The 17,345-nt window shown below is 42.5% G+C and overlaps 1 protein-coding gene and 1 pseudogene across 25 annotated transcripts in view; one reads left to right on the top strand and one right to left on the bottom strand.

Annotated features, from left to right (window-relative positions):
* Positions 1-248: 248 nt before the first annotated feature.
* LOC110309774 lies at positions 249-758 on the bottom strand (annotated as a pseudogene).
* A 5,397-nt stretch (positions 759-6,155) lies between these two features.
* Positions 6,156-17,345, top strand: part of Cadps (calcium dependent secretion activator) — a 442,533-nt gene continuing 431,343 nt past the window's right edge. For 18 of the 25 annotated variants that reach the window (XM_029468964.1, XM_029468977.1, XM_029468975.1 and 15 more), the window contains exon 1: positions 6,158-7,119. In XM_029468964.1, the coding sequence (XP_029324824.1) occupies positions 6,685-7,119 (435 nt within the window). In that variant the 5' untranslated portion in view covers positions 6,158-6,684. Of the gene's footprint in view, positions 7,120-17,345 lie in introns of all 25 variants that reach the window. The other 7 variants (XM_021182624.2, XM_029468972.1, XM_029468968.1 and 4 more) reach the window with 2 other exon arrangements.

Below are 17,345 nucleotides of genomic sequence, written 5' to 3'. Positions count from 1 at the left end.
CTCAAGACATCAAAATGAAAATTAAAACCAGTTTTTACTTGAAACATGTTTTATTGGCCACATAAAGAGGTGACTGCCTTTACCAAAAATATCTCTCAATGGGTGGCCTCTTACTCAATCATGACTAAAACTTAAGAAGATAATAGATATCTTTAAGGCATATGTTAGAAATCCCTAATTTAGTGTCTCTCTTATTTTTTTTTCAGGTTTTTCTTCAAAGTCTATTCAATACAACATAAACTCCAACTTCACTGAGGTGGCTGACCAAAGCCGCCTCTAAACTGGAACTCAGTTGCTGAGCCAGCCCCAGCCTCAGCTTTCTTGTCAGCTCCAGGGGGCACAGCGCTCCTTCTGTAGGTGTCTCTGTCAGCCTCCCCTCTTGTGAATCTTGCAGGCCGCTCACCCTCTGGACCTTTGGGCGGAGGCCTGCCGGTCTCCGGACGGCTGCAGCGCAGGGTGGCGGGCACGATCTCCGGGGGTAGGTGCAGGTAGTCTCGGAGATACTGGATGCCCTCGTTCGTAAGGTACCAGTAGAAATGTCTCCAAGCAAACTGCTCCTTCACATAGCCTCGAGACTTGAGAGACTGCATGGCCTTCATTACGTGAAGGTTGGGCACATTTTTGTCTGCCAACTCGGGGTGCTTAGGCATGTGGACATCCTTTTTGGCGACCATCACGCTCTCCTTAAAAAGGAGTTCGTAGATGGCAATCCGATTCTTCTTAGGCATCAACATCGCGGCAGCTGCAGGGTCCGAGGCGGAGGCTGGAAAGGCGTCTCTCTTATTTTTATTTCCTCTAGACTTTATGTTATACATGAGATTACTAAACTCAATGTTTCAAATTCTACCTTCTTTATATGTCTTTCTACACTCCTTACTAAAAGTTTTTCTATCACTTTAAAGTTACCTAAGTTTTCTACAAAGCCAAAGAGTATAGGATTCAAAAAAATGTCTGCTGCTCACATGGCTTGTCTGGGTATGTAATTGCATGAGTGGATTGGTATTTGCAATAGAATCATATTATTATATAAGCAGAGATATTAAAAAGTAGACAAAACTTAAGAGCCTTTGGCTGAGTTCTAAGATTTTTTTTCCTTTCCTTGTTTATCAGAATTTTCATTTAGAAAAGCTGTGACCTCTAGGTCAAGATCCTAAGGAGTTCTGAATGGCATATCTTGTCTGTAGCTCTCTTGAAGTTATAATACCTCCAAGACCAGTGAATTAACCTCTAACTGATCTAAGACGTCTTTGAAAGACATATCTTAAACCTCTGATATTTTGGAGGATTTATTTGAAACATGTTTTATTAGCCACATATTGTTAGGTTTATCTTAACAATATGTTTGTTTGAATATGCTTGGCACTATTAGGAGGTATGGCCTTGTTGGAGTAGGTGTGGCCTTGTTGGAAGAAGTGTGTCACTGTGGGGTGGGCTTTGAGACCCAGTCTTCTGTTTGCCTTTGGAACCAGATATAGAACTCTCAGCTTCTTGCATGCCATGCCTGCCTGGACACTGCCATGCTTCCTGTCATAATGATAATGGACTGAACTTCAGAACCTGTAAGTCAACCCCAATTAAATGCTGCCCTTCATAAAAGTTGTCTTGGTCATGTTGTCTCCTCATAGCAATAAAACCTAACTAAGACAGAGTTGGTACCAGGGACTGAGGTAGGCTGTGATAGGCCTAACCATGCTATTGTTTGGAAGAATGTGGATTTGGGAGGCAGTGGAATGCTTTAAGTGGGACTTTATGGGCCATCCTAGGCACAATGTGGAAGACATTGAGGCAAAGGGTGATTTGAACTGTGGTTCTAGAGGTTTCAAAGGAGAAGAATTTTACAGTGTGGCCTATAGACTGTTTTTGTGAAGTTTTGGTGAAGAATGTTACTGCTTTTTACCCTTGTCTGAAGAGTCTGCATGAGGCTAAGCTGAAAAGACTCAGATTAATCACATTGACAAAGGAGTCTCAGAAACATCCAGCATAGACTTTGTCCTCTGATTTACTCTCAGGAAGACCATTTTGATCAAGCATAGCAAGCTTAGAAAGGAAAAATATAAGACATATGTTTCAAGTACTGAAGGGGCACTAGGAAGTACAGGAGATCTAAATCCTATTTTCAAGGACATTAAATGAAATTAAGGAAATGTTGACCTCGGGGCTAGACTCCACCTAGCTAAGCTTGTTTATATGTTTGTAGTTAAACAAAGAATAGTTATAGTACGGTATGTGTTATTTCCTGGTTATTGTTTTCATTTGGACTTTCAATATGGAATGAACTTTAATCCAGATATGGAGGGCATACTGTGATCCAGAACTTGAGGCATGAAGGCACAGACTTTTGATTCAGATCTTAACATGGAATGACACACACAATTGATCTTGATCTAGAGGCATAGTGATCATGAAAAGCTTATGCCCAGCCATTATTGTACTTGCTTTTAATCCCAGGAGACATAAACAAGCAGATCTTTGAGTTCTAGACCAGCCTGATACAGAGCAAATTCCAAGTGAAGAAAAGCTTAGGTCCAGGCATGGTGGTACACACACTTAATGCCAGTATTCAGAAGACAGAACCATGCAGATTTCTATATTCAAGGTCAGCCTGGTCTACAGAGCAAATTCCAGGACAGCCAAGCTTAGTCAATGAAGGAAACCATCAAAACCAGAAAGCTGGCAATGGTGTAATAGAACAAGGGGGACCATGGTCTAGCCCCAGCAAGCAGCAGAACTTGGTAGCTTTGGTCATGTGACTCTGGCTTTAAAGTTAAGACTAGAAGTGGTTACTGGGACAATTGATGCTGGTTAGCTGGAGCTAAGAAATTAGCAGTGATCAAGAAGAAACCAGCATCACTGAGGTGAAATCTTCTGGGAAGTGTTTTCTGAGAGCATAAACTAGCTGTGTTCCAGAGTTAGCAAAGGTGTACCTTGCACTGCTGCCGGACTTGATAATGTGTAAGAATCACCCAGGTAGTACTGGTTTTGAAGGCATGAAGGGGTCATGAAGAACAGCTGAGGCTTGGCACTGTGACAGGCCTTAGAAGGCTACTGGTAAAGGTACAGCCCCAGTTGCAGTTGATAGCTCAGGACTGAGGGTCATGCAAAGAGGTTGAGGCTTGGACCATGAAGAGAGCCTGTGAGAGGCTATTGGTGAAGCCTAGTTACTGCATAAGACTCCAGGGAATTAGAGATGATAGTACCCTGGGATGATCATCAAGAACGGCAACAGCAGTGGAGTAGAGTCAACGGGAGCCTAGAGTGCTACAGAGGTCAGAGCTGGAGAAGAGGTACAAGCCCTTTGGAAGAGTCCAGAAGATGATGTGTGGATCCCAGACACTGGAACAAAGAAGGTGTAATGTTGAAGTAGCCTTGGATACTCCAAGATGCTAGAGATATCAGAGCTGTGGGATACCTGTTGAAGAAAGCTGTTAACAGGGAGTGGAAACAGTCCAAGAATAGAACGTTTGTTGCAGTCAACAAAGATGAAAGGAGTTTGAGATATGAAGATATCAGATATGGAGATGTAGAGTTTGGAGTTTGCCCAGCTGCTTTTCTGTCTTGTTTGGTCCAGAATTTACTCACTAGGAAATTCTGGAATGATAATGTATAGCCTATGATAATGGAAGCATGTTATCTGCTTTCTGATTTTGATTTTATAGAGGATTACAGTTAAATGATTGGAAGACTCTTAGAAAAGACTTTGAACATTGTATTTTTAACATTATTGAGACTGCTATAGATTGTGGGACTTTTGAATTTGATCCAAATATATATTTGCATTATGCTATAGCTAGCTATGTCCCACTCTATGTTTGAACAATCCTATGGGAACCAGGTGGTAGTTTGATTATGCTTGGCCCAGGGTGTGGCACTATTAGGAGGTATGGCCTTGTTGGAGTAGGTGTGGCCTTGTTGGAAGAAGTGTGTCACTGTGGGGTGAGCTTTGAGACCCTCCTCCTAGCTGCCCATGAGCTAGTTTCTCCTGTTTGCCTTCAGAACCAAATACAGAACACTCAGCTCCTCTCTCGCCAAGCCTGCCTAGCTGGGCACTGCCATGCTTCCAGCCACGATGATAATGATCTGAAACACAGAATTTGTAAGTCAGTCCCATTTCAGTGTTTTCCTTCATATAAGTTGTCTTGGTTATGATATCTTTTCACAGCAGTGAACCCTAACTAAGACACTATCTAAACTGTAGATTTCTATCTTTAATAAAAGGTGGATATTGCATTTCTACATTAAGGAGTATTTGAAATAAATAACAATCCCCCCCAAATCTGCAAAAATATAAAACCAAGCAAAATCTTATTACATCATTTCATGAAGTGTAAACAGATATACAGACAGAATTCACATCACTCTGTCTTCACTGTGTAATAATTAAATGTACAACAAACTGTTACAGGGAACATAGTTGATCAATTAGTGATCTCTGTCTGGCCTTAGCACACCTTTCTCAGATCAGTTCCTTCTCCCTAAACAACCTCTTTATATGCTAAACGCAGTCTCTCTGTATGGCCAAATGCTTTATAATCCAGCTTTCTTTGTCCTCTTCACTCACCCATAGGGGAGCTCTACAAAACTCTGCACTTTTCTTCCTCTGTGTCCTGTCATTACATCTCTCGGAGTCACCACTTCAACCTACAATATCCATTCCCCATGTTCCCTCTTGAAAGTTTCATTCTCTTGTTTGATAATATAGTTCACTATATCCCAATTTGCTTTATTCATGAGAACCTTTTTTCCATTTACAAACCTAGATTTGTTGATATTATGTTTGAAATAAACGTGCCGCACTTCTTTGTATGTTTATGCTGTATCTCCCAAAGGAGAATATACTCTTGTGAGAATCTTCTGACTGTTCCATGTCCAGAAGCACTTAGAGCAGTTCATTAACAACAACAACAACAAAGCTTACTCACAGCTGTCGATCCACTGACTGGATTACCATAGTTTTCTGCTCCAGAGAAACTGATAAACATGTTTTATTTCCTCAGAAGAGTTTAATAGAACTGGTAAACTGTCAAAGTTTTCACACTGTTCAATTTTAAAATTTAAATGAATTTTAAAAAGTGGGCCATAAAAAAATAAAGGCCATAAAGGTTTTATCTTTGATGTATGATAAAACCAAATGCTAGCAGTGAATATATTACTTAATTCAAAAAATGAAGAGAAATTTTTGGAGTGAAGTACAGATACATTTTGCTTTGAGTTCATTCACATATTTAATCAGGTTTACCAGAAAGCTTATAGTAAAACTCGTGGTAGATTGTAAAACACAGAACAACAGTTGTTATTTAAAATTTAAAGTCATGCTACTCATTTATAAACAGCAGCTAATAAGGGGATTAGAAAATATGCGAGCATACAAGCTGAAGACTAGGTCTTTAACTGGTTTTCTGATGCATCTAAAGTCTCCGGTTAGGTTCAGCACGCTGGCCAGCTCCCCCGTGCCTTTTGGTCCCTGTTGGCTTAAGAAAGGATTCCAGAATAAAGACATCATCTGTATTAATAATGACATCATTTATATTAATAATGACAATTCCACAACCCAGAGTAAAGACAGTGTAACAGAGACAGTAAATTAGATATTGCTGCTGCCGAGTTTTGGGGGGTGTCTGATTTGGTATGTGGGTTTCCTGTTCCTTCCCTCAGATCTTCATGGAGGAAGGGCTGAACAGCCAGAAACCTGGCAAGGTTCAGCAGAAAATACACGGACTTCTAGAGACTGAAAACAGCTTCACTGACTTTGAGTTGGGGGCGCTTAATTTCTACTTAAATAGCCGAACTTCATGATCCATACATTAATTCACTCTGATTTGATGCGTTTGTATTTTACAGTGGTATTGGTTGTTGGAACAGAGGTTTACACAGATGAGAAAAACACACTGCCTCCCCTTCCCACTGCTCCTTCCCAGCCACCACACCCCAGATGAGAAGTCTGAAGGTAACATCTTACTGAATTCCTCTTTCTGTGACCTTTGGACGCCTCCAGAAAGCCTGTTTTTGCTGGTCAGAAGCTCCCATTGGCTTCTTTATTTTCCCTCCCCACCCCTGGAGGAAAAAAAAAAAAAAAAAACTTTTTGTCCCCGGGAGGGGAAGAGAGGACGAGGTAAAGAGAAGTGGTCTAAATAGGACAGGGGGCAAGGAAGACTGGGGGGCATGAGGGTCAAAAGTAGTGAAGCTCTGAGGTTTTGGGGGCGCACCGCACTTCCCCCCTCTAGGCCTTTGCAGTCGCCCTCTCCGCCGCGGACACTGGAGAGTTAAGCCAATAAACACGTAAGCGCCGCTCGCTCCCCAATCGGCAAGATGCCTCTCCTGCTCTTGGCTGCATCGACAGCTTGCAACACTCGGCATCTTTTCTGGAGGCGCCTCCTTCAGCGGCTGCAGATGGCATCCGGCTGCGGGCTCCGGGCTCGCAATTGATTCTCGCCCTTGCCCACCTCGGGTGAACACACGCACCTCTCCCTTCTCCTCCTCCCCTCGCGCTCCTGGGTCTGCGCTCAGCTCGCGCTCGCCGGGCAGAGGAAGCAGTCGCGGCGGCCGAAGCTGAGTAGCAGCGCTCGCTCTCCCTGACCTAGGAAGAAGCGCCTACCCGGACAGCCGACCCTTGGCTGCCTCCAGCGCCCCCCACCTTTTGCACCCCAAGGCGGGGGCTCCGGGGACCCCCCTCTCCCAGGCGCTACCATGCTGGACCCTTCGTCCAGCGAAGAGGAGTCGGATGAGATCCTGGAAGAGGAGAGCGGCAAGGATGTGCTGGGCTCGGCCGCGTCTGGAGCGCGCCTGTCTCCCAGCCGCACCAGCGAGGGCTCGGCAGGCAGCGCCGGGATGGGGGGCAGTGGCGCCGGGGCCGGGGTGGGCGCCGGCGGCGGTGGGGGTAGCGGCGCGAGCAGCGGCGGCGGGGCCGGGGGGCTGCAGCCCAGCAGCCGCGCCGGCGGCGGCCGGCCTTCCAGCCCTAGCCCGTCGGTGGTGAGCGAGAAGGAGAAGGAAGAGTTGGAGAGGCTGCAGAAGGAGGAGGAGGAGAGGAAGAAGAGGCTGCAGCTGTACGTGTTCGTGATGCGCTGCATCGCCTACCCCTTCAACGCCAAGCAGCCCACCGACATGGCTCGGCGGCAGCAGAAGGTAGGTGCGCCGCGAGGCCGGGGAGCGGCGCCTTATTGTCGCCGGGCAAGCGGGCGGGGCGAACAATAGGAACCCGCGGCGCAGCTGGCGAGGAGGAGCTGGGGAAGGTGAAGACCGCGCCCTGGGATTAGGGGCCCCGTCTTGCCACGGCCCAGCTTGACTCGGGAGATGTCCCTGGGATGTGACAGGGGTCTACGGCACGGGGCTGCGCGCACGGGCCTCCCTGTGGAGGGAGCCAGGCGGGAAAGTCCCGCTCGCTCTGTGACCTAAGTGGCGCGGGAAGTGACTTGCAGCTGGCAGCTCCCACAGAGGCCTTGTCTCTTTCAGGGCTCCCTGCGCTCCCGAGTGGCGGCGGCTGCGTTGCGCTCTGGCCCGCCCTCCGGGGCGTGCACTAGGCGGGCGCAGGCTCCTGGCAGGTCAGGGCGCGGGTGTGGAGCTCTAGCATCGCTGGACTCTTGGGGCAGCGGGCAACCGCAGGGGCACGCAGGAGAAAAAAAAAAAAGCCAGCCCAGGAAGCGAGTTTTCCAGTGACTTAGCCAAGGGCGCCCCCTCCCAACCTGGTCAGCTGATCGCCACCTAGGGTAACCTAGGGGTCGTCCTGCAGCAGCGCTTTCCTCTTGCCAGTCGTCCCTCCAATCCTTTTCCCCTTCTTCATGGATCCCAGAGCAGGGGCGCGCCTAGTGGGCCCCTGTGCCTGGGGTCAGCACTTCTCCCATACCCTCCTTTGACCATCTTCTCCTCCCAAGGTGACTTCGCCGCCACCTTCTGGCTTCGCTGAGGCTCTCCAAGTCCTTTTGTTACTGGATTGATAAAAGTGCAGCTGCAAACAGATTCTCAGTTATAGTCATAAAAAGCTTTTTGTGTCTGAGGCAGAGGCAAGGCCATGCCGGCTTTGAGCTACTTTTGATGCGGGGGGGGGGGGGAGGGGGCATTACTATCTCCAACCCGAGAAAGGACAAAAGGGATGTGAGGTCACCAGGGGCTGAGGGTCAGTGAGGAGGATCAGCCAGAAAGGGATCAGGAGCTCAGTGGGAGTGAGTGTACTGGGTTTTTTAGTCTCTGGGAACAAATGAAGCATTTAAGCTTGCATGAGGCCAGTTGAACCCTGGAGCCGTGGGCTGTTCCAGCTGTAGCCCATCAAGGTTGTGAGACGATTTCTTAAAATAGTAGTTTAAGAATCGTTGCTGCCATTTAAATCTAAATTTTATGTTGCTCAAGTAAGATGTTGGATCTTTCCATATTTACCTTGCATCCTTATCTCGAGGTAGAACAGATTGCTCTGTTTGTTTTGCTTATATGTGTATACACACCACCCAACCCTGTCATTTTAATTTACCTACTACTGCATGGATGCCAGTTTTATTAAGTCAAAAAGACTCATTTCCTGAGTGAGAGATAAAAGGTGAGCCATACTCACCACCCTCCATCCCCATCCCTGCAATACCCCCTTACAGAGGCCTTTTGCTTCCCAACTGTGGTAAGGCAGAAATATTAGATTGTCAAATTTTGATAAAAATATTTAGGTTAATTGTGGCTCTACATAGTCAGCTGATCTAAATTTCAGCTTGGAATTGTATTACTTGTCTTTATAGTATGGTAAATTTTACCTTCAAAATCTCATCAAGGATTAAATTAGTCAAAGATGTCCTAGACTTTTGCTATGAAAACTGACTTTAAACAGAATGAAGCAAGACCTTCCATTAGTCAGTCAAAGGCTTTGTAGCTTTGTCCTTTAAATAGATGAGTGGGTCCAGCGGTGGGAGAAAGAAACAAGAAAATACTGTAAGAATCCAGTTCTGTTAAGTTGAAAGACCACTGTGAGACCATGTCCCTCCGATCTGACTGCATATAGTATCTCACCCCATCCAAAACTCTTATTTGAGGAGAAAGCCTGTTTTTACACATGACCTTTCAACACCAGAGAGACATCAGCACAGACTGATAACTGGCTTTCTGTCAAACTATTTTTAGACACTGCAAAAACTATTGCTAAATATACATCCCAGCAAAACAACCCCAGGCCTAGTGGCTACAGCGAGAAGAATATATATATAAAAGAATATACATATATATATATAATTTCATGTATATAATTTCATATATATAATTCATATATATATGTATAATTTCATATATATATATATGGAAATAAAGTTTCCTTGTTGCTCTGACCCTTACTGTTTGGTGCATTCTGGAGGAGATAACATTGTTTCTCTTAAAATTCAAACTTTTGAAACTCTGAAAGTAATGGAAAGGTTTGCATACTCATTATGGTAAGATTTAAAGCCAATAAATAAAATTGGTAAGCTAATATCAGTCTGGAGCACTATATACTCCTTGTGAACTAAGAGTGAGCTTTGAACAGACTGGAAACAAGTGTATTAAAAAAAGACAGATGAAAATTGATGTAGAGAAAGGGTTAGAAAGATGCAGAAGGCAAAAAGAGAGAGAGAGAGACCTGCCTATGCAAACAAACCATGAGACAGCAAAGGGGTGTACTCTAGAGTACAGTGCACCTTATGAAGCCGATTTCCAACTTCAGTTATGTACAATGTGCAAGGCACTCCATTTGGACCATTTTATCAAAGTCCTTGCTTTATTATTTGAACAGGTTAAGTTAATTAAAAACAAACAAACAAACAAAAAAACAAAACAAAACAAAACAAAAAACCAGGGACTATAATACACAGTTCCCACAAGCAGAAGTAAATTTCCTATGTTGTTAATTACTCAGCAGAATTATACAAGTCAGGAATAGCTGAAGTAATACATTGCCAGTAAAGTCTATAGTTTTTGTCTGAATTCATTTTCTGTTCTTACATCATATCTGCTTTTGTTTTGGTGGTACCAGGACTCAAACCCAGAGTCTTAGATATGAAAAGCAAGTGGATCCAGTGCTTGCCCTGGCATCCTCAGCCCCTAAGATCATTTTGAATTCGTCTAAGAACCCTGACATAATTGCCAAGATCACTCTGAAACTCAAAGAGGTTGTAATAGTTTGCTTGAAGTATAATGAAGGCAGACAAAAGAGTAGGCATTGAGCCAACGGGTGGTCTGATACTAAATCCTGAATTCTGAATAGGAGACACTGGCCATAAATAGTCTAGAGTATACAAACAGGAGGCTAGCACACTGATAGCATGTCATGCATCCTTCTGTACAAAGTGATATTTATCCTTTCCTCAAGAGAGAGGCCTATTCCTTTTCACCCTGGCACCCATCAGATAGTCAACATGGACATAAAGAACACAAAGTAAAAGCCAGGCACAATAGCTGATGAATCAGCTGGGCACCCTTCTCTTTCTGTTTCCCTCCACCCCCTTTTTAGACATTGTTCAAACTAAAAGGAAAAATACATTTGTTCAGGAGATCAGTGAGGAGAGGCGGAGGAAGAAGATGATGCTGTTTTGCATAATGCTGATAGTTAACACTACTTTATTGGAAAGAAAAAAATTCTTGGCATCCAGCCAATCTCTTCAATGTAAAGAAAAGACTGTAACAGACATTTTACAAAATGTGTTTTACCATTTATAAATATTTTTTGTCTTCTCTACTGAGTCTAAATGAGACATGGTGGTACTGGGTCATTTATGACCCAAACAAAATCTCTCCCAATGAGACTCTTACAATACCAGTTCAGCAACTCACATGGCAATAGCTCTCTGCTTTTTCTGTTTCCTCCCCAGAATGCTAAAGCAAATACCTAGAGTTGGCATGGCAGAGCTACACCATCTGTTTCTAAGTTACATAGTAATGGTGATGGGTGGCTACCTCATGTGAACCAGCTACTTATAGACTCTGCAAAGGGAATGTGAAACCAGGCTGTAAACAATCGTGTGTAATATTTAGATTGACAGGAGGACTTTTAGTTAGGCAGCCATTAATCATAATTCCTGGATCATAGATTCTCTCATGTAGATATCTGTGTGCTTCCCAAATGTATGTATGTGCTCTTGTGTGGATGCTCACATAATGGTGGAAAAGAACTGACCAAAACTGTGTCTACTTCAGCACAACTACTTCATTCAAGAGAACTTTGTTCCTGGATGAAATGTAACTTAAATTCAAACTATTCTTTTCTATATGATTCAGCTTATATCTTTCCATGAAATTATGGCTACCGCGGATTTCTGAGTTCGAGGCCAGCCTGGTCTACAAAGTGAGTGCCAGGACAGCCAGGGCTACACAGAGAAACCCTGTCTCGAAAAANAAAAAAAAAAAAAGAAATTATGGCTACCATTGAGGCACTGTTTGCTACAGATTCCATCTTTCTCATTTATTTGTTTTCCTTTATTGAACATATTTTAGAAGCTATAGCTTTCATGAAACTCAAGATCCAGTACCGGTTAACTCTGTATGCTCATTATTCTTATGGGTGCTCCATTCCTAGCTTTAGGCACCTAGGCTGCTCTACTACTCAAAAATCTTAATCTTTGCTCTGCCAATGCATATTATCAGCATTTTAAAATATAAACTATTCTAATGCATCAAGACAATAAGTGACTGCTACCTGATTTCCTTCCAACAGAATTATGTCTTTCTTTATCAAGAGAATAATCTGCCTTTTGCCCCCTGCTCCCAAGTCTGTTTGGTGTAGTGATAAGGAACAATTTATTATACATTGTCCTGGCATTAACTACATTCTGAAGATGCAGAATAGAAAAATAATGGGACCATCTTGCCTCATTACACATCTGGAATAGCCTTTTGCTTTCCTGCAGCTGGACTCAAGAATGAAGGAAATTAAATCTTTCATTCCTGGAGAATCATATTCTATAAAGTAATGAAAGTCAAACGACTCAGAGATCTTTTCTCTGAAAAAAGCAAATAAATGCAGAACCATAGGCTATCACATTGAAATATGAGAGTAATTGACTTGGGGCCAAGAATTTATAAAACTGAAAAGGGAGTTATGAGGAGAGTTCTCCCTTGGAACTAACTCCAAACAAGCAAACAGATGCTCACTGCAGTCAGGCTGGGTGGCCAAACCAACAGACACATGTACCATCTTGTTCTTGAACTGGAAGAGTTTATGATTTGGTTTGGAAGATAGCAGACACGGAAATCAAATAAGTTGAGAGTAGGAAAGAGATTACTAGACAAGATGTTGGTTACAAATGCAAAAGAGGAAAGGGGTGGTGTAATCATATGTACCCAGACTGAATTTGTGCCGGGAAAAATCATCGTAAAGCACTAGGGTTGTCTTGTAGAATTACCATAGTTTTTCTGGATTGGGTACTAGAAATTTCAAGTCAGACAAACTAGAATTTTCTAGTCATGAAAAAACCTTGAGGTAGCAAGAATGTGGAAAAGAATCACTGACTGACACTTGCAGACTGTTCTAAGTGACCAAAACCTAACACAAGTAACTTAATCAAAACAAAACACACAGCAGAGGTTGGATATATCAGGCTGTGGGTGTGAAAGCCTCAGTTCAAAAGCAATTGAAGGCATGGCTGGATCCTGGAGTTCAGATGACTTTGTCTACAGAACTTTTAAAAATAGAGATAGTGAGGGGGTCAAAGATTATAGGCAAGTCTTCTATTTCTAATTTAACATGATCTGTCATTTGTAGGAAGGGGCAGGGAACCATTCATTAGATACTGTTCATGTCCCTTCAGATATGAGTTGATTGTTCATTACCAACACATAAAATCCTTTAAGCTTGGAGGAGGAATGTTTTCACAGTATAAAATAAGGCACTTTCCAAACAATGCACAATGACTGGAGATGAATCAATTTATCCAACTATCCATATTTCCAGATAATGTTGGAAGAAGACAGACTACACAGGAGATTGCAAGCTTTAACTTGTAACTTGGAGCCAATCTACAAAGTTATTTTGTCTATGAAGCATGTGCCCTGTTTTCTAATTAGTTCTCTGCTCAAGGTTTTTTATGATCAAAAATTTCAATTTCTAACTTTTCATCTGGTTAATTTCATGGAAATATTAGGACAGAATTTTTGTGTATTTGTAAAAAGCAATAAAAAAGAAGACTCAACTGCCATTGCTTAAACAATAGAATGTACATCACTTTTAACCTAATTGTATTTGTTCCAAGAAGGAAATGATATATGTCTAAATGGTATAATAGCTGTGCTGTGGGCCTTGCCAAATCCTTTTCTTCTTTATGTTGCTTACCAGATACTGACTGTCTGACCCTAGCCCCTGGGAAGCATTCCTGAGAGAGAATCTGGCATTTGGAACACTGTGTTCCCTGTTTCTGGCGATCAAAACTGGCGACAGTTCTTGTTTTCTTGTTAGAATGAGATTCATCGTTTCTGCAGAATTAGAGGCTTGATGGTCAGCACTACCTCATTAAATTTTTATTGGTCAATCCAAGCCTATAATAGAATTACTTTTCTGTTCTTATCAGATAACAAAGGAGGGAGACAGTTGGTGATTAGGGTCTGGTCATTACTATTGGAGTCCTGATGAACAGTAAAGACAGCAGCTAAGAGCTTAGACTTTGATGTTTGGGATTATCTCCTGCTTGTTTCAGCTAGTTATAGACTCTGTGATCTTGTGCAATTTACTTGTTCTATCAGAGATTCAGTGTATACATCAGCAAAATAGAGGGCAGCAGTTGTCCTGTCATCTTCGGGTTATTATGAAAAGTAAGATAATATAGTGAAGCTCTTAGAACAGCCATCTGACAGTTGGTAAGTGTAAAATAAGCATTGGTTCTTGCATTGGCAATGTTTATACATACACACAAACATGTATTTATACATGTGTTCATATACATACATATACACATACATATATGACATCATGCTATTTTTATCTGAAAGGCTGGTGAGAACTAATATATGTGAAGTACTGTCATATTAGTGGAATGTATTTCTAGTTTCTAGCATCAGCAACATAAGCAGATCTAGAAAATCAGGTGGTTGCCATTACAGCATCTTCTACCGACTAGATGGAGCCAAGCAAGCAATAGATCTCTGTCTACCTTTTTGCTCAGATGCTTCAATAATTTTATTCAACAAAGGATCAGTTTATCCAGCTTTTAAAAATGTCTTTGAACATGCAATTTTTTCATGACTAACACCACACACACATTAATGGAAAGACTTGCTAAATGCTTAACAGAGGACTCTGATAGAGCCGTGAGCTACCCAGGTGGTTTATGGTGGGACTCTTAATAGTCTCTTCTTCTTCTTGTGATCTTTCTTCTCCCACCTTATGCTCTCTGTCACAGAATAGGATACTTTGTTTCTTCCAGTCTGGATATTTTCATCTTGATACAATAGCTCTTTTACAAATGTTGGTTTAACTTTGTAGGATGAAAGTGTTGCCAGTACTAATGAGAAGTGCATTATGTTTGTGTAAAGTATAGATTCTCATCCTTGTATGACTTATAGTTTTACACACACACACACACACACACACGACTTACAAGAACAGTCAGCATACAACAGACCCAATAGTGAAGTATCTCACCTCCACATACTTTTATTCCATGGTGTAAATTTCTGCTCAGCCTTGTGAGCTGGTAGCTATATGGCCTAAGTTACTTTTCATGACACTATGACCAAATAAATATCTTCTATTTGACTGAGGAATGATAGACAAGGTACACTTAAAGTTTGTGTGCTGTTCACTGGTACAGGATAGTCATAGTAGAGTCCGTGGTGGCTTGAGGCTTTGGCAGTGGGAGCATGAGACTGCTTGCCGGCATCTTGGCCAGTCAAGAGCCAAGACTTGACCAGAACCAGGCCAGGATTATGACCCATAAGACTCCCTATAGCCCAACATCATCCTAAAGGATCCAGAGCCCACTGAAATAGCATCATCATTCAGGAACCTACATTTCCAACATATGAACCTGAGAAAGATCCTTCACATTCAAATCCTAACAGCTCTATTCCCCATCCCCTTCTTGTTTTGTGAAATGGAGAAACATTGTCAAGAACTGTAAAAGAGAAGCATGGTAAATACTTAACACGTTTTTTGTGGGTTTTTTTTTCAATTTTTTATTAGATATTTTCTTCATTTATATTTCAAATGCTATCCCAAAAGTCCCCTGTACCCTCCCCTCACCCCGCCCTGCTCCCCTACCCACCCACTCCTACTTATTGGCCCTGGAGTTCCCCTGTCCTGGGGCATATAAAGTTTGCAAGACCAAGGGGCCTCTCTTCCCAATGATGGCTGACTAGGCCATCTTCTGCTACATATGCAGCTAGAGACACGAGCTCTGGGGGTACTGATTAGTTCATATTGCTTAACAAGTTTTTTGTTTTTTTTAACAGATGGTCCATATTGGAGAACTTTTCACAGTAGCAGTCATGATAGCATTCTTACATATATGTTCCCCCAAGGTCACCACCCTGTTTCTTACTGTTGTAACCTTTGCTGGAACTGCTGCTTACTATAGATTGTCTCTTTCCTCTTTCTTCTCTGAGTCACTCTTTTTTTTTTTTTTTTTTTTGGTTTTTCGAGACAGGGTTTCTCTGTGTAGCCTTGGCTGTCCTGGCACTCACTTTGTAGACCAGGCTGGCCTTGAACTCAGAAATCCGCCTGCCTCTGCCTCCCAAGTGCTGGGATTAAAGGCGTGCGCCACCACGCCAGGCCTCTAAGTCAATTTTTATTTTATTTTATTTTTTGAGACAGGGTTTCTCTGTGTAGCCCTGGCTGTCCTGGCACTCACTTTGTAGACCAGGCTGGCCTTGAACTCAGAAATCCGCCTGCCTCTGCCTCCCAAGTGCTGGGATTGAAGGCGTTCGCCACCACGCCAGGCCTCTGAGTCACTCTTATCTCTCTTTTAATTTACTCTAGTGTCAGCTCCTTTAGGGAACCTTCCCAAGCCTTTACACTGGGTCAGTCCACACACAGCTCTGTGATCTGAGTCCATTCTACCTCCTTTGCACAGTACTTACATTAGTCTTTGTATGCCCCTCTCCTTCCCAGGCAAAGCCATTTCACTTTTTCTCAGTCCTTCACCTACCAAACAATAGAACAGAGTAGGTTCTTAGAAAATGTTGAAAGTCCACAGTGACATTCTATTTTCTAGCAGGTTTTGAAAGGAAAGCAGTTAAGGATTCTGAATTGCAGCCTGGGACACACAATTTCTTTACTTTTATGAAAGGGTTAACCAGTTACTAAAGGATTTCAAGATAATTATCAGAGAAACACACTATCAGTTACCTCCACACATGCTTTGTTTATACTGAGAGCTGACAACTATGTGGGTCCTTTGCGAAGAAAAGTCTTACAACAGCTGAATCTAGTTGAACACGAATCATCATGATGTATGCTTAAATGGCCAGACAGGAAGCTTGCAAGCGAGTGTGTCTGAATAGGATATAGATTCTGTGATGGGATGTGTCCAACTTGCCACCTCTGGAAACAGGAAGAGGAAACAACACTATAGGACAGTTTAGAGGTTGCCAAAGTTCTGGGATCTGTAAATTCTGTATGTTTTAGCATATGTGCTGCCAAAGCAAGCACAATTCTGTATGTTTTGCATAGGTAAATATACCTCTTTTCTCTACATTTAGAAGACTTCAGCATTATTTTTTCTGTTCTTGTAACATAAATAAGTTGTCTCTTCCAGATTTGGTTGAATTTGAATAAGTGATAACTATAGGACTCTTGCACATTAGTATAGTAATAAGAATGTTATGAGTATGAAATATCTATAAAGTGATTTAATTATTTCTGGGTATGGCCTTTTCTAATACCTCTCTTGGTCAAAGGAAAAAATAGTGTTTTCAGTTTTATCATTTTCTTTTAAACAGCTGTAAGAAAGGTCTGAAAATTTATTTTAATGATAAAATCCACAGATATATTAATCTGCCAACTGTTATCCTGAAATTGAGAGGTGGGCGTATACTGGTTAGCTTTCATTGTCTAGAGTCAAATGGGAAGGGGGAACTTCCGTTGTTCTCTTTGTGCATCTCTTTGTGACATTATCTTGACTGCCAATTGATACAGGAGAGCCCAGCCCTCTATGGTTCTGACTGTATACGAAAAGTAGCTGAGCATAAGCTAGGGAGCAAGCCTTAGTAAGATCACTGCTCTATCGTCTGTTCCAGTTTCTGCCTCCGGGTTCCGGCCTTTTCCTCCCATGGTTGTGAGCTATAAGCTAATGTTAGCCTTTTCCTCCCATGGTTGCTTTTGAGGAGACTGTTTCATCATGGCAACAGAAAGCAAACTGGAACAGGGAGTAAAATGATTGTGTGTGTGTGTGTGTGTGTGTGCATGTGTGTGTGTGTGTGTA

The sequence above is a fragment of the Mus caroli genome, chromosome 14 (genome assembly GCF_900094665.2).
Source record: "Mus caroli chromosome 14, CAROLI_EIJ_v1.1, whole genome shotgun sequence".
Classification (NCBI taxonomy): Eukaryota; Metazoa; Chordata; class Mammalia; order Rodentia; family Muridae; genus Mus; species Mus caroli.
Note: the sequence above shows the minus strand (reverse complement) of the source record. Positions and strands in the feature narration are given on the sequence as shown.